This window comes from Mus musculus, chromosome 2 (assembly GCF_000001635.26).
Source record: "Mus musculus strain C57BL/6J chromosome 2, GRCm38.p6 C57BL/6J".
NCBI classification, from domain to species: Eukaryota; Metazoa; Chordata; class Mammalia; order Rodentia; family Muridae; genus Mus; species Mus musculus.
This window is the reverse complement of record NC_000068.7, coordinates 149,981,170-150,005,619: the sequence shown is the minus strand read 5'-3', so window position 1 is coordinate 150,005,619 and position 24,450 is coordinate 149,981,170. Positions and strand designations below refer to the sequence as shown.

Here is a 24,450-nt window from a genome sequence, read left to right as displayed (position 1 = left end):
CAAGGGCAGACGCCTTGTAAACGGAGGATCTTCTATCTGGAAAGGGAAATCTGGGACACAGTGGGTAGGTGGGCTAGCATGTGTGGACTAACTCGACTAACAGACTGAAATTATGTATTTACCAAATCTACAAATGGAAGTTTGGGCCTACCTTGAGTTTAAAATAGATCAGTTCAAGACAAGCACCCCTCTGCATTTTATAAAATGGTTCATGATGCATAAATCCTAAGAGGTTGCGCTGAAAGTTAAAATGATGAAAACAAACTATGAAATGGCCTATGAATAATCCTGACAATCAGAGACATCCATCTCCTGAACCTACTTACACCCATTACTGTTCCCCTTGTTTCCAAGAGCTCTCCCGCGATCGTATGAAGCAAACCTTTTCAACTATCCTATCCCAGAGACACAGTTCAGATAATTGCAGACATTTGTTCAAGAAAGACCACACAATGAGAAAAAAGAGCATGACTGAATTTGAATCCAGGTTAGGTTGACCCCCAATCCTACTTTCTGTATGGCCAGCTCTCTCAACTTTCACTTGGGAGTGTATGTTTGAACATCATCTGTATACACTTCCTAGAACTATGGGTTTAGAGATTGAAATGATCTCTTTTTGTTCGTTTATTTGTTTTGCTTTTAGTTTTTTTGAGACAGGATTTCTTCATGAAACACTCACTGTTCTGGAACTTGCTTTATAGGCTAGGTTAACCTCAACCTCAGCTAGATCTGCCTGCCTCTGCCTCTCAAGTGCTGGGATTAAAGACCCCACAGCCAAGCCCTAATGGTTTTTTTTTTTTTTTTTTTTTTTTTTTTGAGATGAATGCTATATATATTCAACTCAGGAAAACAGTGCTAGTGGTTTTGAATACATTAAGAGCTCAAGGTCAAGGTGGGCAGTGGCAAGAGGGAGAGACTAAACTTGATATTATTCCACAGAGGGGTTCTCATCTGTACTAAGGACTGAAATCACCAGGCTGAATTTTGACGAGTTATTCAGGATTTCTGCATCTGTGATGCCAGGATGCTAGGGACTGGGAATATTTTAAGCACTACAGGGAGATCTCCAGACAAAGGACCTCTGTATCCTTTGGTAGTGCTCAAGGTGGACATTTATGTAGCCAGGGTTGTATGATTCATGATTCTTGCCCTGCAAGGCCACCCAACCACAGTTTCTGCATGCTGGCTGGCTCTTCCTCCAGGAAAGCATGAAGTAAATCATGAAAGCAGAGTCCAAACATCACCATTCATCAGAAAGAAAAGTCGTAAGCAAACAAGCTAAAAGATAATTTTTGTTAAATAATGAACACTCGTAAAACAGCAGTGACATGGTATTAAAACATCTGTGATTACTTATTTCTCAGCATTCATCTGGCAACTGAAGCAGCATGAAGCAAGAGTTGCACTTTAAAAATGACAAGAAAATAGCCATTCATTTAGTGGACAGAGTAAGGCCCATCTCATTTCCAGGATCTCCAACATCAGTGGTGTTCATGGCCAGGATGAGTGTCCAGGAGTTAAACATCTGGTGTGTCTTCACAGCTCCTTTCCCCCAGGCTCCTGGGGGAAAACACTGGGTTTGTTTTTACGAGGAGCTGTGGCTTCTTCTCCTTTAAGATTAGTGAGGCCCCACAAATGTGTATTGCTGGGTATCTGCAAGAAGCCTGATGCTCCAAGCTGGGGCAGCGTGCTGGGACTGAGCAGGGCCAGGTCAGGCGTTATGCTCCTCTAATTCTGCATTCTCAGGCAGGATCCATCTGTGGACAGAGACAGAAGATCTCCCAGCAGGTGCTTTCTTTCCCTTCTCAGCCCCACTTGTTTCTGACAAGGAAGCCACAAAGATGGGGTACACATAGAGGATTTAAGCGGGCCACAAGCTAGTGGTGACATGTCTCTTGCATTCTGCCTATTGCACCATATTCCATAAAAAATAAACATATTTTAACTGTTTGTATATTGCTAATGGGGTGTTGGTCCAGGCACTGGCAGGCTGCAGAGCTGGGTTGTCATCCATCCAATAGAATTCATTCAGGGTCAGCCACTGGGATGGAATCTTTGGAACTTCCATGTGGAAGAATCGGCAACGCTGGCTGCCTGGTGCTCTGCACAGTGCTGAAGATGAAGTTGAAGGATAAAAATGAAAGAACTCCAGGAGTAGAAGATTCCAGGGCATCATGGAGTTGTTTGGCAATCACTTGTACTGTACAGTAACACACAGGTGTCTCTTCTCTGCCCTCGTACAGCTGGCTTGACTCCCCCTCCTTCATGCCAGCATTTGGGAAGCTCACAGGTGGTTGTTTTTGGAGAGGTAGGCAATGAGGGCAACAGCCACACCCACATAGATGCCAGTTCCAATAGTAATGGACAGGACTGCCAGGAACAGGGCCCTCCGAGAGCTGGTGCTGGCCTGATGGAAGTCTCCTTTGGCCACAGCTTTGTTTGTCTGGAGAGTTAGAAGAGGAAAAGAAGAGAGTGAACAAGTTAGAAAGAATGGCGAGTAGAGAGCTCTGCTGGTCTTGTTCCCAGTGTTTAACTTTACTGGATTACAGACAGGTTCCACAAATACAGGCCAGGACACAGGGGAACAGGATTTATTCTCATAAAGATTAGACTCCAGGTAAGCTCTAACATGAATAAATGAATAAATGAATAAATAAATAAATAAATAAATGAATAAATAAATGGAGCGTTGGTGTTTGTCACTGCTCCCCACATGGCAAGTCCTCCTTCTCTCATGTTTCAAGAAAGTCATGTCTTGAACTATCCAGGACAGACCACTAATGTGACGCCACATGGGTCTTAGGAACAATAGATGTATCAGAGATGGGTGTGGCTCTCATCTCTAGTGCAGTCCTTCCTACTCAACAATGCTATTATTTTCACTAGGAAAACAATTTCTAAAGCACATTTTCAACTCCTATAACCCAATAAAGCATGGAGAAGGAAACTATTTCTCGTTTCCAAGAGAGAAAATTAGTGTGTGATATTGTTAACTGTATCCCAGAAGCCTTGAGGCACCTCTCTTTGGAGTGCTATGGCACCCTTGATTCCTGACTGTCCCCACCCGTACCATAGCTAGGACTGGTGACATTCATCTGCTGGTGAAAGTATTCTGAATAAGGCCTTCATCTTTGTGCTTGAGTATTTGGTTATATAATGAGGCAGGGGGTTAGTTAGATTTACACTTCTTGGGGTCATGAGGTAAAAAGTAATATAGAGAGTAGGCATTGGCTCAGAGTTAGTGTTTTGAAGCAGTTTTTTCTAGCTCCTCCCTTCCTTGTCATTCTCTGAAGTTAAGACTAGATTCACTAGCCAAGGGAGGGAAGTTGGCTATTGTAGGTAGGTCTCATTAATCTCCATAAGAACGCTGGAAAAGGTTTTGTTTTGTTATAAGAAATCACTATGTAAAACATAGTCCTTCTTCTTGTCTGGAGATGTAGCTACAGAGCTATCTCTATAATGGGTGTCTTGAGGCTAGGAAAAATCCCAGAGTTGACCTCAGAAGCCCGTGTAAGTACTGAAGGACCTCTAAGTCAGTTCTAGAAGCCCCCTGAGAACTAGAACTGCTGAGGAACATGCGTCTTTGTGTTCAGATTTTGCTGGCTGGCTGGGACACACTTTACTAAACTACACACACTCCTTGATTCAGGAAGTGGAGTGATGTTGGTTTAATTTGTAGCATTATGGAGGGAAATGGCTGAGTCACATGGCTCATGGGCTAGTGGAATGAATGTTGCCAAGACACATGATCCTCTGTAGCTCTCAGTGATGCCCAGGAAGATTAAATCTTTGTAGCAGAGGACACTCTGGTCAGTGTAAAAGTAGAGCCCACTGTTCTACGGATTTCCCTAACTCACATTCATAATCATCCCTAAAAAAATCTGTAGTTTCTCAGTGGCTCCCCTTTTCAGGGTAAATCTGCTATATTTCTGCATTATATGTAAGTACAAGAGACCATACTATTCACTTAACCTAAAAATAATAACACATGCCATGAGCCTTAGGTGGTCAGACTTGGAGATAACTTGTGAGTTTTCATTTTTCACAATGTCCTGATTCTGATTTAGTGAGATGGAAAATCTATGATGTGTTCATAAGAACTCACATCTGCCTCTGAATGTCTTCTCTGGATACTGACTTCTGAATCTTGAAAGCTAGATGTAGAGAGAGAAAAGCTGATGGCCAATGAGCTGAGGCAGGAAATAGGAGGTGGGACACTGGCAAGATGAGAGGGTTCTGGGGGAATATCTTGAGAATAAAGGGAGACACAATGGGAGAATCAGCGGACAAAATGAGGGAGAGAAGACTGGGAGACAGCCTGAGGAGAAGGATGAACACCAGCAGGTAGAGGAACTTAGAGACACCGAGGGGATGCAGAGGAGACTAGAAGGAATAATTGAAAGATGTGGGCCAGGACTGAAGGAAAGGTAACCAACCAGGTGGTAGACATAGAATGGATTGAATGGTTAAATATGTTAAGAGCTAGTCAGGGAATGAGCCAAAGTTTATGATCTAGGCATTTAATAGTAACTTATTAGTCTCAGAGTCATCATTCTGGGAACTGGGACTGGGAAAGAAAAACTTGGAATTTAAAAATTATTTTTACAGCTAGGTTTTAAAAAATTTCTTCCTTCATTTCTTGTCTTGGCACTGAGCTTGGAAGCTAACGGTGGACAAGGATTTTTGTGACGCAGAGCTGGGGGGAATTTCAAATGAGAAGCCTCTAAGGACAGCAGTAATTAATTAATTAAGCTATAATTAGCTGGGTTTCATTTTATCTAGCAATACTCCCAAACACTCCAATGCCCTATAACATCATTCACTGTAATTGCCCTTCTTGGCATTAACCCCAAACAGCCCTGGGACATCAGCAAGCTGCAGAGCTTGCCACTGTCTGGTCTTATCCCAGCCTGGTAAGCCTGTGCTAGGACAGAGGAGGGGAGGCAGAGGAAGCCCAGAGAGGAGGGTGAACCTATTTATCTAACCAGGAAATTTCCAGAGAATCTCCTGAGTGCCACTTCTCTATCTCATAAGGGTTGAACTTGTGAGTACTTATTATAGACCAGGGTCTGTATTTTCCTTGTCCTCTGTCGTCAACTGGAAACCCAGAGTATGCCCGTAGGTGGTAGTGGTGATGTTGGTGGGCCATCGATAAGTATTAATGTATGACCAAGTGTGTAGGGGCTGAAATATCACCCTCAAAAGCCATGCATAGCTTAGCCCTTAGTAGCTGATCTTTGTTTTTCCAAGGGTAAAAGAAGGGAGTAGCGACCTACCCATCCTTACACTCGTGCTCTGCTCCTGTTCTGAAGGTTCTCCCCATAGGGAGCCAAAGCTCTCAGACCCAAAGTCTTCATGTCTGAGAATCAATGTTACTCCTTCCTTCTCAAAGCCTGCCTTAGAAGAACTCACTCCCTATTTTTTTTCTTCAGTTCTTGAACATTTATTTCTTCCAACAGGTACTCAGGGTGTGTGAGAAGAGGACAGTATAGTAGAAATGGTCAGAGCATCAAGTTGGTAAGGTAAGGCTGTACTTCAACAAGGCACTCAACATTTGCCTTTTCTAGAGCCAGAGAGTTCCTGGGGTCTCAGAGCCATGCAAATAGTCCCTTCGTCTCAGAATGTAGATAACTGTGGTTACTGCCCTTCCTTTTGTCCTTTTGAGAGGCAAAGCCTGGAAGAAATGCCACTCTCCTAGCTGTCAGGCTGTATGACATGTTTATTACTATGTATTGAAGCAGGAGGACTCTACCTATCTGCAGGTTGTGGAGGCAAGACTGTGTGAAAGTGTTTTGTTGTTGTGGTTGATTTTTTTGTTTTTCCCCACAAGAAGGGTTGACCCAGGTCAAGTAATCCAGCTGCTCCTGACCACTCTGTTGAGGAAGAGGAAGGAGGAGAAAAGGAACAAGTGACAGATGGAAACCAGTGCCTACAGGCAACAGAGACAAGATGCGGGAAGGGAAGTTAGCTGGAATGAACAGTGCCTAGAATAACTAGGAACCCTGATTTATCTACGCTCTGTTCTACACAAGAAACTCCTGTGGCAAAAGTGAGTATTGAGAAAGCCCACCATTAAGCTGGCCTCAAGATATCCTATGGGTGTGGAAACACTTCTTGATCGTGTGTGAACTAGCCGCTTAACGGATACCTGACTTGAACTGTTGCTCTCTGTCCCAGACTTGGCCTCAGCCTTCACAGTTGAGAAATCTGTGCTGCTGTCCATCATCAGTTCCTAAGAAACATGTCCTCTCCAATCTCTTTGGCCATAAGCAAGACTACTTCCATATGGCCCGCAGTTCTGTGTCTAGAGGTCTGGAAGAATTGGCTTGGCAGTTCTGATTTGGATTTGGTTGTGGTCAGGTCACTGTTCTATAGACCTTGTCTGCTATCTGGCCTGGAAAAACTCAAAACCTGTCCCCACCCCTGTAGATCCTTCCTTGTGCTGATTCTTTAGTCTTTCTTCTGAATTCAGTACTCAGATCCCATCTTCCTTCAGTGGCTACTGGCATCCTCTTCCTGATTCTTCCTTCAGGTCTTGCTTGCCCAATCAACTTCCCGATAGACAATTTGTTCACTTTCACTGTATCTCAGGATCTTTCTTGTAGGAGGTTCAAATCATAGAGTTGCCCCCCTATCCCTAAAGCCACTGGGAATCTCCCATGTGGTTTTTGGGAGAAAGTAAGAGGCATACACAGACTGTCCACTTGGGGGCTCTTCTATATGGAACAGAATATAACCTTACCCTTTTAACTATAACCAAATTCAGGTTGAGCCTCTAGAGGACCATCTCAGGTGGCTTTTCTTCAGTTCTTCCTCTGCCACTTTAGAACTCAGAACATTGAAAGCCATCAGGCTGAACAATATAGTAACTAAGAAATACCCTCACCTATCTACGTACACCTTCCTGGCCACAAAGGTAATATGATTCACAAAGTCCCGAGAAGCCTGGTTAGTCTACCCCTAAACATTGCGGGAAAGCTGCCAACTGAACATTCTTCAGGGGATTAGGAACAAGAATTCTTGTGTCTGGGTATTTCTTTTCCTACCCTTTGGCAAATATGTTGTGAAAAATGTCTGTCATAAAACAGGGAGTGCAGCCAGTTCATTAGTCTGGAGTTTCAGTGGCTTGCTGTGTGTGCACCTTTGCATCTGCAGGAGTAGGGCACAAGGAAAGTCTTTAGTGTGGTCAGCAGCTCTAGCTTTATACTCTTGAGCACTGCACATGTGGATTTCAGCCCACAGATAAAGAAGCCAGGCTGGGATGATAGCTTAGTTTGTAAAGATCCTGCTGTGTTAACATGCGGACCTGAGTTCAACCCCTACTTTACTGTGCCAGTGTGTGCCTGAAAACTCAGTGCTGAGAGACAGAAACCAAAGGATCCCTGGGGCTTGGTGACTAACCATCTAGACAAATTACAAGCTCTAGTTTCAGGGAGATATTGTCTCAAAAAGGAAATGGAAAGTGCTTGTGGGAGACTGTGGATACTGATTTCTGTTTCTACAAGTTTCTGTCCAAATATATGCAATACACATCAACATGTGTGTCCATTACATGCACACATGCATGTGTGTGCACATGCACATGCACGCACACACACACACACACACACACACACACAGAGAGCGAGAGAGAGAGAGAGAGAGAGAGAGAGAGAGAGAGAGAGAGAGAGAGAGAGACATGGGGGTACAGTGTGAAATAATAAGCAAACCATAATGCAGGCACAGCTGCAAGCTCAGTGTTTTAGACACAGCTGGAGGGGGAGGGGGAGGGGGAGGGAGAGCACACTTAAATCATGAGGGGCTGGGCATGCAGAGTCCACTATAAATACTCTGTTTCCTGAGTTAAAGAGCTCCCTTCTTTTGCCTGGTTGTAAAGATACAAAGAAAATCTGAGAGCAAAAGTAGCCATTTAGATTCAAGAGAGCAGTCCACCTTCTGCATGAATGAAGTGCTATTTCAGCTGAGACAAGCTTTCTGTGGGGTAGCAGGGTGGTTCTTCCAGGATTCCTGCAGAGTCTCCTTGTGGGCCTAGACATTTCCAGATCTCAATATCTAAAACCTCACCTAGCTTGCCTAATGTCTGCCGTTTTGCTGAAGACCCAGGCCCCTGGGTTATGCAACAGAGTCAGCATAGCTTCACAGGCTGGAATAGCCACCTTTCTCTCTCTGGTTTCTCCTCTGTCTGTAGTGCATTTGCTGGCTTGCTTTTTAACAGGCACTTCAGTTGGAAGTTTCCTAGGAGGTTTAAAGTCAGGTCATACGGCTTTGTGTTGGCTCTGCATTTGGACAGAGTGAAACAGCTACAGAATGAAGGAAATTGAAGCAATTCTATTGGGTCAGGAAAAGAATCCTGATATCTGCAGAAACTCAGTGGTCCTAGCATTTCTGCATCCAATGTGTCCACAGACCTGTGTTCATATTTAAAATCTCACAGGCGATTCAGACATCCTGAGACCCTGACATTAGCGACACCAAGGAAAGATCTCTCCTTGAGAACACCCAGTCACTTGCTGTGAGGAAACTATCTTCTTCAAAGTGCCTGGTCACTGGTCTTTCAGTGGGCCAGTGACCGACCCTATGCTGAGGTTTCTCTACCTCTAGATTAAAATACTAACAGGCTGGTGTTTGTTTCCTTTGGCTAGAAACTGCTTTAAGTTGAGGTTTCTGAAAAACTACATTTTTCTCCAAAAGACTGCCCTGCTGCTCTGTTCTTCCAATAGTTATTATCCTAAGGGGAGAGAGGCAGTAAGGGAAGACGCTTCCATGTTCCACATCATCCACCCAGCATGCTGGCTGTGCATGGAGAGGCCTGGCTCATGCACAGCATGAGGGCCTTGGCAGCAAACACTAGATCCCCACCTCCTTTGATTTACAACAAGCTCGTGCAGCCATTGTAACCATTTCTCTGAAAATTATTAGCACTGTAGGCACCTCTAACTGCCCATGTTTCTTCTAGCGTGAGGACCTGACTGCTTTACATTTCTTCGCATTATCACAGTCATGCCCATGAGTTATTGCCGTCTAACATTCACTGTGCAAGGCACCAAGAGCTGTACTTCCAGTGGAATCAGTACAGTGAATCTAATCTGAGCCCTGCAAGGTGGGGGCCCTTAGAGGCAATCAGCTTTCATTCCAAGCTTAGCTGGCATATATACAATGTTTAAGAAGAATGAAGGGCAGATGAAAAGCCTATCTACAAATATCTACCCATTTGCCACTGCTTAGATCTGAAAATTGGGTGGTTATCCCCATGTCCACGCTCAAGCTCCAAGTCCCGTCTAACAGTGAAAGTTTTTACATTCTTCAGTATTGTTTTACCTTAACATGCCAAATTAAGGTCACCTTGGATGTCCTGAGCAGAGTACACTCACTAACAGGCTCTGAGACAATTTGGGGTATAAACTGGTTTTGGAACCTCATTTTGGCCTGAATGACAGAGGCCACAGTAAAAGAAAAGTGAGTAAGAAGGCGGCCTCAGCTGTAGCTTCTGAGATGAGAATGCTTTGAATATAGAACACCAGATCCCACATTCCACGGGCAGGCTCTTAAGGGCAGCTTGCCTCACAGCACCTTCCACGGCACGCCCGCGCACACACATACACGTAAGCAAGCACGCATGCACATATGCATTGGCAGGCTCATCTGCACAAGTCCAGGGCCAGCATAATGACAGGTTAGGAACATATAGCAACTACCTTCATGTGGGCTGCTGTGTGGAGGAAGACCCCCACAAGGTCTCACACTTGTTGAGTGCACCCCAAGGTGTGGTGGTTTTTGTATTTCCTAGAGAAGGGCCTAATAACAGCAGCTCATCTATTCTGTGATAGGCCATGATTCCATGACATTCACTACCTTTAGAAGCTCAGAGTTGTTTTCTGTGTACATTGAGATCCTGAACATTTGACCGGGATGCCAAGAAGTTTAGACATCTCCTGAATGTCTCACCATCCTGGCTGTGGTACCCAGACTGCATCCTGGAGAGTGTCTGCTGTGGCCCATTTGTGTGCTGGCTGATTCATGCCTGCTTGACGAGCACCATTAACAAGAATTGTACCATAGACCATTGGCCTGGGAAAAAGTCTAAATTCAAAATTTGAAGCAATTTTCTCCTGTCCTCCTGTCCTTTCACATGTCCCTCATGGAAATCCCACATTCCACCTCTTGAACAATGTAGATTAGGGTGGTCTCAGGCTCATAGAGATCCACCTAACTCTGCCTCCTGAGTACTGGGATTAAAGGTAAGTGCCACCACACTTGGACTTCCTGCTACTCTCTTCAGTTCAGTTATATTTTCAGGGCCTCCTGCCTCCACTCAGGAAGTCATATCCTTGAAACACGTGCTCCAGAAGTTGCCTAGAAATACATGCTTGTGACTGTACATACCTGTAAATTGCTACATTCTATTCCATTTGACTGACAGTTTAGCTGGATATATAAATGAACTGGGACCTTTTCCTCCCTTTAATTCTTACATCTTTTCTCATACATTTCTCATTTCTAGTACTTATCAGTGCAGCATCAGGGACACTCAGTTTATTTCTGTGACTGTTTCCTTCTCTCTAGGAACTTTTAAGGGCACCATTTTTCCTGGTATTCTAAAATGCTGAAGTGAAAGTCTTTGCTATACAACTGTTGAACAAAATTTCCATCTCTTTCTCTCTGTCTGTCTGTCTGTCTGTCTGTCTGTCTCTCTCTCTCTCTCTCTCTCTCTCTCTCTCTCTCTGTGTGTGTGTACTATTGTCTACCTCTTGCTCTTTGTTACCTTTTAGGAGATTTTTTTCCTTATCTATTCTCCAAGCCCTTTATGGGATTTTATTCTGAGTATCATACTACTGTATTTCCAAGGACTCTTCTTGTTCTCTCATTGCTATATATCCACTTCCTTGTTTTGCCTTAGAAAATTAATTTCACTTTTAGCTCTCTGAAAATATTATTTGTAAAAATTAAAAAAAAAAAACCTCTTCTTTACCCTGCATGTGCCTATAGCCCAGATCCATTGTAAGGGGTCCTCCATTTGGTTTAGGTATCATTTTGGGCTCGAATGTGGTTTGGAGAAGCTTTCTCAAATGTCAGGCCATTGCTGGATGATAGTTAGCATTTAAGAACACCACAAGGCTGACAGGGACTGATGGTCATGGGATTTTAGTGGGAGCCTTTTAGGCCTCACTGCCTGTGCTATACCCTCTTTGGTCTGCTCACATCATTTGTGAGTGTCACCTGTGTCTCCATGTCCTCTTTTCTGTTCCTTTATGACTTTGTATATTTTTCCTCTTACTGTAATATTTAAAATGTTTTTAGGACAGAACTAAGATAGTGGCAGTGCTTTAGCTGCATGTGACACTGAAAATCTTTCCTTTTATTGTAAATGTCATCATTGGGTTCCCTGAATGATGGTGAGACCAGGATTAAGTGCAGACAGCAATGTGAAGGAGGTCCCCCAAAAAGCCACTGAGAATGTAGAGGCAGGAAAGGTAAGCAAAGGGCTGGTGTAGGACCAGAGACAAAGAAGGCATGGCGTGATGGTTTGTATATACTTGGACCATGCTGTGGCACTATTAGGACGTGTGGCCTTTTTGAAGCAGGTGTGGCCTTGTTAGAGTAGGTATGTCACTCTGGCCATGGGCTTTAAAACCCTCTTCCTAGCTGCCTTGAAGCCAGTCTTCTGTGTCCTTTTGGTTACAAGCTAGTCACTGGAGCCAACACAGATTCTACGGAAGAGGACACAGCTGGGAGGTATGTCAAGAATCACCCACAGTGATGGTCTCCTTCCTCCGTATCACCTTTCCACATATATGGCCATGCTCTAGCGTCTTTATCTATGAAAAAGTATTCCCAGCTCATTGCTGATCTTCTAATTTGTGTAGCTGAGTAAGTTTCTCTTGTTTTAAATATATGTCAAAACAACTCCAAGCACAAAAGTATGCTATTACAAAACACCTTAGGATTTCTAATTACTATGCATTAATAAATGATTCTTTTAAAAACCCTGTTTCTTTCCTCATGCTATCGTTACTGTGGTTCACTCAGGCTCAGGTTTTATTCTTTGTCACTCAGGAGCAGTGTAGCCTGCTACACTTAGGGCATTTAGATACGTTCTGGGTGGGGAAATATTCTATCAACCAACCCATGATTTCTTGCCGTTTATTTATTTATTTATTTATTTATTTATTTATTTTTAATGAAGAAAGACATTTGTGACATTTTGTATAGCTCTGGTCACGTTCTCAAGGTGTTTGAGACATTTAAGCTTTTAGCAGAACTTCTCTACAGGGAAGCAAAATGGACAAAATGTAGCATGTTGATTAAAGTCGTGATCAAATACAAAGAACCTAGAGTAGCAAGGAGACACATTAAAAGCAAATGTGAATAGAATACAAGAAATAAGAGTCAGGGCATGTCAGCTCAATGGCCTTGAGGGCAATGTAATCTCTCAGAGGTACAAGGTGTACTGCAGTTTCAAGGAACTTGAAATTGTTTTCATATTATGAAATAGCCAAGTTAAATATAAACTGCAACCTAACTACTTACCGACATTGGTTGACTTCAGCATGCTAAGGCAGTCACCGGTACCAGCTTGGCAACCACGCCAGAGTATGAGTCCCAAGATCCACTGCTTATGCTAGAGAACAACCTTTTTTCTTACTTGGAGAATTCATATAACATTCAGAGCTGATTTTTTTTAATTTTTTATTTTCTATTTTTTTTTATAATTCAAGTGAAACAAGGGTGGAAAGGATGTAGTTCCCCCAGGCTGTGTGTGTGTGTGTGTGTGTGTGTGTGTGTGTGTGTGTTTGTGTTTCAAAGACACTTTTTTATCACACCTACTATTGAAGAAGTCCCAATTCAGGAGCCATAATGGAGACCCAAAGTTAGATACAATGCGTATGGGCCTTTGACAGTAATGGTCAGCTGAACGTGGCAGACAGAGTTGTATCTTTCTATTTTTAAATGTGGTGTCCTCTAGAAGAGAGAAGCAACATTATAAAAATGTCTAGCCTCTGTGGAATTGTTTTTTACATGCCATCAAATAGCAAATGGAGGCTGAGAAAAAAATATGAGAGTTACAGAACCAGGAATTTCTGAGAGTAATACTTGTGCTGCTGACACTAGCACCTGCTCATACCCCTGTCCATACTAACTCCATACTGGCTTAGTAGAGACTGCAATTGCATGGCCCAGATGACTGGCGGGGAGTTCTATCTGGAGACTTCCGTATCCAGGATAGCACAACAGTGCCTCCTGCATAAAGTATGTGGAAGATGAACGTATACCACAGAAAGGAATGACTATTTACTTTTAAAGACATCTCACCCAAGTTCTCCCATGTCTTGAATTGTATTGTTTGTATTTATTTGTTTTCGAAGAGTTTTCTGTTTTCCAGGATCTTTTGCCACTGTTACTTAGATTGGTGTTCACCTGTGAGAGAACCCAGTTTGTGTTCCACTAATATGATAAACTTTCTAGCTTCCAACAGAGATCATGTAGCTGGTAGGTAATGTGCATTCAGGAGACAGGTCTCGGGGCTGTGGCTGAGTTTCTGATGCTTTGATGTGGAGAGAAGAGAAAGTGTTTGTTGAGGAGAGAGGCCACACGTAAAACCAGAAATTCGGAAGAGTATCTTCTCTATGCAAAGGGATCAAAACTCTTCCCCTATACTAGAGAAATCTGCAAGCTCTCTGTTTGCCCTGGCCCTTGAGTAAGCAATCAAACCAAGGCCAGGCTAATCAGAGGTGTGGGCTCTCTGCTTATTATATTCAAGGCACAAGTGCCCTGCTGAGAAATTAAAATACAAATGGATTCAGCACTCAAGTGGAAAAAATAAAACGACAAAGATGGTCTCTAAGGACAATGACAATCCACAGCTACAGCTCATAGGTTTCCAGCAGAGAAAAAAAAATATGAACCTGGCTCTATTTAGACCCACAGTGGGAAATTATAAGCTGCGGGGTAGACAAGAGGTAGGTGAGAACACCACCCCAAGCAGAATTGTTACTTCCAGAATCATGCCCTTTCAAAGCAATTCTATTTTAATCTAGCTGGAGAAATCTAAGAGAGTAGAGTTGTAGAGTTTGCAGAAACTGGACTAGAGGTCTATGGTGATCTAATGTTCAAAACAATTAAACTGTTTTCAGTGATTAAGAGGGGACACAAAGCTATAATTAATTTATATTAAGACATGAAACAAATCTAGAGTAGAAAGCAGCAAGAATTTTCAAAGCTAAAAAAATAGAACCACTATGGTTGCAAACCAGATGTCATTAGACATGGATGAAGAAAGAATTTATGTTCTGGAAGACAGATTTAAAAATATCAGCAAGGCAAGCACAGAAAAGTACAGAGATAAGAAAGTTTAAGGAGATATAGCACAAAGGGAGAGATTGGAGAGAGCAGGGTAGAAAATATTCAAAGCAATAGCTGGTGACTATCCAAACTGAATCGAGAGATGAGTTCTATGTGAACTGGAGGGGCTCACTTAGTCCTGAATAGAGTAAACAAGAGTGAAGACATGGAGACAGCAGAGTGGAACTACAGAGCAAAAGCAGAACAAATCATCAAAGGCTCAGTTCAAAGGCCTCCCTATGCTTACTTTACTGTTGACCACTCATCAACACCCATAGATTGAGCTACCATGTCCATGTACTCAACCTCTGCTTCCTAACTCCAGCCCCCACACATACACAGCTGGGTACCACTACTAGATTACCTTGCCAAAACCACAGCTAAACTTATTATCTTAACTGGCAATATAGGCAGTCTTGCTCATCACCCTTTCACTTAGTGATCTGTCACAGTGACCAAGAGCTTTAAATTCAGACTCCTCTTTGTTTCTCTGATGTCAGATTCATTTAGACAGTTTCCTCTGTCCTGTCCTCACTCTGGCTGCAGTGGAGAACACTGCAAGAATGTACACACCCTATAATCATTTCCTTTTCTACATTTCTCGCCTCTTCTCAGAACATCCCTCAAAAACCTTTTCAATTTTGGGGGCCTCCAAGACCTTCAAGTCTTGTTTCACCCATCCCTGTCCCAGTTCTTTTTCTTCCAGCCTCAGTGGCCACTTCTCTAGGATCCTCATCCATCTGCAGTGTTTTTAGCCTCTCTCCCCAGGAAAATCTCTCCCAGTCTCAAACAAGTGAATTCTTCCTTATCCAGTACTTCTGGTCATTCTACTTCTTTATTCACATTTTAATTGTCAATAGTTAGCATAGCACCTTGCTAGTGGGTCACACTAAACAATATTCCTTTAATGAAGGGGTTTCCCAAGCTCTTATTTTATAGCTGTATTAAATCATCTAAGCTATCTTTTCCAACATGAGTTAAACAGTATGGTGATGATATGAATAGAGTAGATGCTGACCTTTATCAGCCATGAGTATCCTGGAGCTGACTGTGGAAATGGAATTTGTCACTAGTTACTTGTTTTCTATGTTGCTAAACCTGTTTTCAGTATATCCTCAATAGTAATAGTAATGAGATATTTGGCTCATCTTATACTGGCTTGCTTAGCAAAGGTGCTAGATTTTAACTTTCTTTAATTGCTTTGTACCTGCAGCCAGGTTATGTTGGGCTGGCGCTGGGCACATATCTAGTCTCTGATTTCTTTCCTAGGGCCTCAGTGTTTTCTAAAGGTGGCAGAATCTTGGCTTGTACCTCTCAGAATCAACTCTTCTGGGGGCCTCATGTTTGTCTTTATTTTCTTGCAGCAAGAGTTCCTGTCTTAAACTAATACCAAATGTGTGATGATACACTAGCAGCAAGGGAGTCAGGCACCAGAATTTATTTGACAGGTGAAATAAAACTGAAGGCAATCCTCTGGTAAGCACAGTGTTCTTTGTGTCTTAGATTTCTGGTGAGGACACATCCACAAGAGAAAAGGCTGTAAATCAGGAACCCACATAAGCTTCATCTCTTACTCACTTCAAAGGGAGAGATTTAGTAAAGTTAGTCTTGCCCATTTATTCCACTGAAATATATCTGTGTGCCAAAATGCTATAGATTGAATGTTTGTGTTCCCATTGGGTCCTTATGCTGACGCCCCTTTCTCAATGAGGAGGGGAGGGGATTCCCTTATAGGAAAATGAGCAATTAGGAGCATCTTAGTTTTCCACATAGGACATAGGACTCATATCCTTCAAGTGGGTCCCAAAGGTTCTATGATATCACAAAACATCACTACCAGCCATGGATCAAATGTTTAAACATTCAAGCCTATAGAAGCTATTTCATACCCAGACGATACCAAGGTGCTAACCTAGATAGTTTTATGTCAACTTGACACATGCTACTTATTTGGAAAGAGGAACCTCAATTGCAAAAATCCCCTTACCATATTGGCATCTGAGACATTTTCTTCAGATGATTAATGTGGATGTCCTAGAAAACTGTGAGTGGTACCACTGCTGAGCTGGTGGTCCTGGGTGCTGCAAGAAAGCCAGCTCCAGAACCAGTAGGTAGTGCTCCTTCATGGCCTCTGCATCACCTTCTGATTCCAGGTTCCTGCCCTGCTTGAGTTCCTTCTCTGACTTCCTTCAGTGATGGACTATGATAGAAAGCTGTAAACTGAAATAAATCCTTTCCTCTCCAAAGTGCTTTTGGTCACAGAAATAGAAACCTTAAGTAAGACAGTGCCTATGGACATACCTGTTTCTCTAGCATTGCCCATCCTCACCAGAAAAGACACTTAACTTATGAGGCATGATTTAATGTGACATGTATGCAAAACAGACATGATTCTGCAGTGTGCTCTGTTTCTGCTCAAGTTAATGGATGCTGAGCCATGCAGAGAGGACTACCATTTGTTCTGCCTATATGCACAGCACTCCTTCCCTGCGTAGTCTCCTGAGTTCCCTATCTGGAAGCAGAGTGCAAAACTACAAGTATGCCTATATCAACTTCTTTATGAAAGCATCTAATTAAGTGCCACCTGGCAGACACAAGCTCGTAAGAATCTTCTTGTTGTGAATAAATTCATAAACAAAGATAGGACACTTACTTCTAACAAACTCAAAAGAATGACATAAAAGGGTAAGGTTCCCTGTCCCTTGGGGTGGTACTGTATATGGCTCAATGTGAATACACTATAGTCTTCTTATAGACCTCTTGGTGTCTGATAGGCATTCATGGCTTGCTCAGAACTGTTTAGGGGTTTCAAGTGAGATGCTAGATTAGAAAGGAAAGTTCTCTCCACTGATATCACCATTGTGAGAGGAGTAGCTCAGACATAGATATGAGAACTCCTTGAGGCAAGGTATGTGTCTGCCCCCTTCTTTCCACCCAAAGTAGAGTTTCTCCATAAGGGATGAGGTTATGTGTTAGCATGCTCAGGTAAACTCTCAGCCTTGGTTCTATCCTGGTGAGAGGGTGTTTCAATTTATGTTAGAAAATTTCTGGAGCTAGCCAGCATGGAGTACTCTCACTGCAAACATCTTAAGTAGAAGAGGGAGCCCTTCTATGTCAAGTATCTGGGTTCTGTTTGGATGCTTTTTCCTGAAAATCTGCTGAGAACTTTCTACCTTGTGAATATGCAATGGATGAATAAGTGGCCTTAATTGTAGTAATTTTTGCATGAGGTTCTTCTTGATTCATCCTCTCTTACTTGAGGGTAATCTCAGTGTTGTCTTTGTGGGCAAGAAGGACAGAGAGACAGAGGGTAGAGTCTCCCACAGAGCTCAGAGAGAAGTGCCAATCCTTTGGCACATAGAAGAAGATTCTCTCTATCATCAGTTCCATCTATGCTTGTTCTATCTCCCTTCACTTCTGATTCTGGAGCATACACTCATTATCCTTGCTGCACTACTTCAGTGGGAGCTGTAGCCATAGAAACAGACACTGCTGATTCAGTTGAATGTCCTACCTAGAAGCATGAATCCCTCAGCAATGGCTGGGAAAGCTCATTAGTTTTGGTCTGCTCATCTTGAGTTTTGGGTAAGTGGACTGTCATTCCAATTCAGGTCATCTAAACCTAGGAGGTGCAGACAATTTCAGTTGAAAAATAATAAGATAAACATAATTAACAAAGCACCCCCCCCTGGAAGTACAGCAAAATCCATAAAGAAACTTTGGTGAAGGGTCTTAAGGCCTCTCAGGAGTCTTAGTACACCAGTTAAGACAGAGTGGTGATAAGAGTCCTCTTCCATATAGCCATAGTTTAATCTAGCAGGCACACCAAGCAGTTTTAATTTTCCAATAGTTCCTTTCCAAAATGTCTACAAGTGTTTTGGGAGCCCAAGTGCATGTCTCCCCAATTGTGACTGCTTGGCACTACAGTGGCTTTCAGCAAGACTCTTTCCCTCTCTGCAATTTGTTCTCCTCCCCTCTCAGCTGAAATGAGTCACTGTGTCATGGAGTCTCAGGGAACTTGGACATAAGCAATTTTTGAACAGTAACTAAGGCAGAGTAGTGACTATTCTGATGATCCATCGCTGCAGCTAAGTAGGCCAGAGGCTTAGAAAAGTCAAGAAATGTTCCTGAATAATGTGGGCCAGAGTACAGAAAGGGTTCAGCAAGGGATTCTCAATTGTGTGCACATGGAAAATGGATTGAAAGTCCAATTTGGAATCTTTTTAGACATGTATAGCCTGGGCTAAGATGATTTGAAGGCCTAATGCCAGTGGCCTCTCTATGGGGCCTGACTTGCTTTCAGCATAGTGGTTTCACAGGGCCTGATTGCCCGAATAGCATCTTGAATGTTTAAAAGTGTTATGTGTATCTGTTGATAAGGAAGAGGAAGGGTATCAGTGGCCCAAGGATTGTAAGTCACACAGTTCCTCCTTCCCACATCCTTGCAGAGACACATTGGGTACTAAGTGAATCTAGAGTGAAGAAGAGACGGGGATCCTCCCAGGGATAGAACACGGGCAAAGTTACCCTGCAGGACAGAGTGCGTAATGGAAATTTCATTGTCCTCATGTTTGAAACACACAGCTTGCTGCAGTGTTTTTTTTCAAATGTTTTAAAAGTCATTTTAAATTACGTCTGTCTCAGAATCTATATGAGCTACAGAGGAACGAGGATGAATAATGGCCTTGCTTAAGGATGAGCACATGGAAGTTTGGTTAAAAAAAAAGATTAATTTGCTAAAAATCATACACTTAAATGAAAATGTGTTCAGAATCTAAAGTGTCCTGAACCCAAAATCATCCACTAATTTCCCTGTGTCCCTGTGGGCATCAGGATGTAGCTTGTCTGCATGGTTCTGTATCTTCTTTGGAATACAAAATCTAACTTCTATATTTTCTTTTTTTTCCATTTTTTATTAGGTATTTAGCTCATTTACATTTCCAATGCTATACCAAAAGTCCCCCATACCCACCCCCCCCACTCCCCTACCCACCCACTCCCCCTTTTTGGCCCTGGCGTTCCCCTGTACTGGGGCATATAAAGTTTGCAAGTCCAATGGGCCTCTCTTTCCAGTGATGGCCGACTAGGCCATCTTTTGATACATATGCAGCTTGAGTCAAGAGCTCCGGGGTACTGGTTAGTTCATAATGTTGTTCCACCTATAGGGTTGCAGATCCCTTTAGCTCCTTGGGTTCTTTCTCTAGCTCCTCCATTGGGAGCCCTGTGATCCATCCATTAGATGACTGTGAGCATCCACTTCTGTGTTTGCTAGGCCCCGGCATAGTCTCACAAGAGACAGCTACATCTGGGTCCTTTCGATAAAATCTTGCTAGTGTATGCAATGGTGTCAGCGTTTGGATGCTGATTATGGGGTGGATCCCTGGATATGGCAGTCTCTACATGGTCCATCCTTTCATCTCAGCTCCAAACTTTGTCTCTGTAACTCCTTCCATGGGTGTTTTGTTCCCAATTCTAAGGAGGGGCATAGTGTCCACACTTCAGTCTTCATTCTTCTCGAGTTTCATGTGTTTAGCAAATTGTACCTTATATCTTGGGAACTTCTATATTTTCAAATATACCAAGCTACCTGAGGTAATTATCACTCATTATTCTTTTGTGTTTCTCTGTGCTGGGGATTGAACTATGGCTCTTGTGCTTGATCCTGTGTCCATTTTCTGTTGTGAAATCTGGAAAAGAGTTACGGGGTGGGGTTGGGGAGCTATAACGTGAATATTTTGAATACCACATTTTACAGATTTCACATTGAAGCTATACTGCTTCTTGTTTGAAGTTGGGGTAACCTAAGAAACAGTCTTGTATGGACATCCTGTCATGGTGGGTACGAAGTGCTTTGTACATAATTGCCAAAGCTCAGGGAACTTAAGTACTGACTGAGTCTTATAAATAAAATTAGTAGAAGCTCAGAGGACACCAGGATGCAATGCAGATTATGGCAAGGGGTCTAATTGACTTTCAAATTTATGAAGCAACTTCACCAAAGGGTTTGAGAGAGAAGGTTTTGACCTAAGTAGCTTTGGAAATGAGGTGACTTTGAGGACTAAGGGAAAAGAACCCACACATGTTTTGTATTTGGGCTCTTTTCTGGGAAGATATTAGTCAATAATATGAAGCCCCCAGTTAATATGGAAGAGAACAACTGAGGGATTCTCACTGCAGAACCAGGGCGCTGCAAGGAAACAAGGAAAGATGGCTGTTGTGATACATGATAGTGGGCACGGAGTTGGAGGCATTACTATGGATGGACTCAAGTTTAGACTGATATAGACAAAGGTGGATGTAAATATGTGCATGTATTCAAAATAAGTATAAATGTAGAAATATGTATACATATTTAAAACTACAAATACTCTCTACAGATGTAGTCACATGACTAAGTATGAACATTTATCTCCTAGTTTTGTCACAGGGAGGGCTGACAATCAGCAGTTATTGTCCAGATCTTGGTTTCTTACACTGTTATCCAGTAAAAGCTAAGGTTCTATGAAGAAACAGCTAATTCTAGAGCTTGAACAGGGAAGATGCACATCAGCGATTCTGAGGTTGTACATTATTGTACATCAATACTGGGTGAACTGGAAGCAACTACTTATAGTGAAAAAAGACAAACTCTTGAGAGGAAAGGATGTCAGTTAGACATAGGGTCTGGTTTCAAATAATCCCAAATGGCCAAAGCAACAAGGCAACAGAGATTGTAAGGCAAGAATAAAATAAAAATGCAACACTTCACATAATTGCTCCTTAAATTTGTCCTACTTATTCACCATGGATTATATTGGCTAAAACTTCAATAGGGATGCACAGAGTAAAAAATCTACTGAGGTTGAAACTTTAGAGAGGTATTTTGTCCTCAACAGTACCAGGACAATATTTCAATTTGTTCCTACAAGTAGCATGGTGTCCCTGTCAGGCAGGCCAGCAAGCTGATGTAGAGTTATACCATACCCTCCTCTGAGCCTGAAGGCATCAGAAGGCTCCTTAACATGCAAAGGCCCTGCCTTAGGTACAGATGTGCCTTGGTCTCTCCATTCCCAGCTGTGTCCCCCAAGTCTATAACCTACATTGTCAATGCCCTATGGGAAGCCCTTAGTAGCACTGGATCTAAATGGCACAGATTTCTGGTGGGGTGTGCAGCTTATCCTGACTGCTTTATCACCTTGTTGGTCACAAGCTCAGTCACATTTTCTCTGACTCCCTTTCCCTGATCCAGAATGGCATCTCTTCTGTTCATGTTTCAGACAATGTATGTTTCTGTGATCCTAGGTAAGGCCTCTGTGGTCTCTCCACAAGGTGGTGCATCCTTGCCTCTACTTACCATTCGATTTGATCATTCTCCAAAGATGATCGCTTCACTATTGCCATGAAGAAGATGGCCACAGAGCTGCCTCCAGGTTGGACTGTGTAGTATCTTAGCACAGATGCCTCTGGCTCTCCTTGTTACTTATATTCCATCACTGACACAGTTCTCATTCTGAAGTTGGAAGTGGAAACTGTCATGGGCCCTGATGAGAGTCACCAAGAGCCCTTTATGCTGAAGTCTTAGCTTCTGCTTGCCCAATTAATGTGACTCATCTTGACAATTGCTAGTCTCCTTTTCCTGATTTCAGTAGCAACCATATGCACTGATGTTCATCTTAACATGCATTTAAAACACACAGATTTTATTTTCTGTTTCCACCGTATTACTGTTCTCACATGTCTGCATGCCTATCAGGTAGTACCCCTTCTTTGAATAATCCATTTCCATACCTAGAATAGACAGATATGGTGATGACATGGTTTCTGAAGTTAAGGGATATAGGTCTTACTCTATAGGCAGCCACCCTGCTGTCTTCTTGTGGTAAACTGGAGTTACTCCATAACCTTCTGATTGCCCTTGCATTGCAGCCCCAAGGAGAAATTCCTTCAATTTTCATATGAATAGCCTGTTTTTCATCCACAATTCCCAGCAGATAATAGGGTGTGACTCTCTGATAGGGTATTGTCATGGATGACTTGCCCCCTCTCCTGTGTTAATGGAGGAGAAAAGAGTTTGCATTTACCTTTCAGAACCTAGAAAGTGCCCTCCCCTTGAGCACTCCTGCTGCACTAAGCACACAGCTATACTCTGGTTATCTGTGTTCGTCTTCTTGAGCTCAGGGTAGGTACTGTGGGTTCACTTGTAATATTTTCTCCTGGATTTTGCCCTTCTTATCCTTTTCCTCCCTATCACTGCTGCTGCTTTACCTTGCTCTGTGATGGTTCTTAAGCCATGCACAGTCATGGAGTCTTTGGCTTTGGGACCCAGCGGAAGGGCTGCTATGTACACTCTGCTTTCTCGCTTCAAATGAGGGGTGAACTTCAGCTATTTTACTCAAGTGACCCATTCACTTCCACCTTTCATAACTGCATGAGGCAAGACAATGTACCAGCTGGAAGTAAAACTTCTTTGGACATTTTAGCCTTGGCCATTTACCATCTTTTGCCTTGACAGAAGCATTTAAGCAGGTCACAACAGTTTCCAAGGTGTTTTTATGATTGTCTAGGATTGCATCCACAGAGTCCTGACAGTAGGAAGTAGAGTGGTAGTTGGAAATAAGGAGGTCCAGAGGGAGTCAAATGACCTCTACCAGCTGGCTACTTTTATTGTTATTCTATAGCCAGCTGTGCCTATTCTCACCCCTCTACATGGATGCTGGGTCTTTGCAGAATACCTGCAGGCTGAGCACTTGCTCTGCTTTTTGTCTTCTTTCTGGGATGTCTGCCCTCTCCATTTAAATAACAGAAATTTAATAGTTTGAAAGAGGTCACATCCAGGGAAATCAGCACTTGGGATAACTCTTGTGATAGAAGTCTGAGGACTCTATACTGTGCTGGAATTTCCTAGGTTAGCAATATGCTCCATAAAAAGGATCTCAAATTAGCTGGGACCTTGGAGGACAAAAACAGAGGTCTCCTTTGCAGGCCTGCTTTTCTATTGTCGAGTTTCATGGATTTTACCTAGAAGAGTTGTTCCAATGAAGGGAGGAGGGCAGATAAACACATATCTCCAGGTAGAAAGGACAAGGTCTTCTTGGTCAACAGTTCTCCAGGAGAACAACCAGGCAATGGCTGCTGTTAGAAGCAAATGCCCAAGTGACTGGATAGTCTTTAGAGGCCTTCATGAAAGCTTATAATTTACACCTGTGTCTCAGAGACATCCTAGTATACTTACACAGTTTTGATAGGCTTTTTTCCCCCCAGTACTTAGTCACTTTCCAGCTATAAAGATGAAGGGAGCTAATTTTCTACCAACACGGAAGAGTTCCATTTCCAAAAAGAGGAGAGTAAACATTTTCTCTTTGTAAGTTGACTATCTCAGTCATTTGTCTACACAGTGGAAGACTAACACATGAGTTAACTGTGAAATATCAGAACACACAGCAACTGTTGCTATCAGTCCAAAATCTGAGAATGCCTACAAGTGCACACATGCACACTTGCACATACACAAAGGAGAGGAAGAGGAAGAGAAGGAGGGAGGGAGGAATACTTGGGAAGAAGGGCACTGGCAGGAAAAGAAGGGAAATAAAGAGGATAATGGTGGTAAATATGACCACAATACATTTTATACATGTATGAAAGGTCAAAAGTAAAAATAAATAAATAAAATATACAATACAAAAATATTAGAAAGAAAAAAATGGGAATTATAGTATAGTACAGTCTTCTGAGCAAAAATACTGAGATGGAGAAAGTATGTCCTATCTCATGAAAATGAATTGTTGACACATTCCTAGAGGAGAGATATGCATGACATATTATATTTGATGTGTCTCTGTGTGTGTATATATATATATAGTATGTGTGTGTGTGTGTGTGTTTGTATACATTCATGGAAATAGCAAGAATGGTGGTCAAAGTAAGCAGAAGAGGTCACCCACCTGAGCACCAAATACCACGTGTATATGGAACTAGTAAGACCCAGTATCACACAAAGTGGGTAACTGGTAATAAAATATAAAGCTTGTATGAATAATTGCATTGGTGTGGTTATGCAAAAGTTTGTGTTATATTAATGCAATAAAATCAAAGTTTACAATCAGGTATTCCTTTGGTTGGCTTCTTCCCCAA

The 24,450-nt window shown here is 42.5% G+C and overlaps 1 protein-coding gene across 6 annotated transcripts in view; it reads right to left on the bottom strand.

Moving 5' to 3' along the window:
- Positions 1-1,227: 1,227 nt before the first annotated feature.
- Positions 1,228-24,450, bottom strand: part of Syndig1 (synapse differentiation inducing 1) — a 173,610-nt gene continuing 150,387 nt past the window's right edge. For 4 of the 6 annotated variants that reach the window (NM_001363094.1, NM_001363096.1, NM_001363095.1 and 1 more), the window contains one exon: positions 1,228-2,443. In NM_001363094.1, coding sequence (NP_001350023.1) covers positions 2,285-2,443 — 159 coding nt within the window. In that variant the 3' untranslated portion in view covers positions 1,228-2,284. The remainder of the gene's footprint in view (positions 2,444-24,450) is intronic. The other 2 variants (XM_030251857.1, XM_030251856.1) reach the window with 1 other exon arrangement.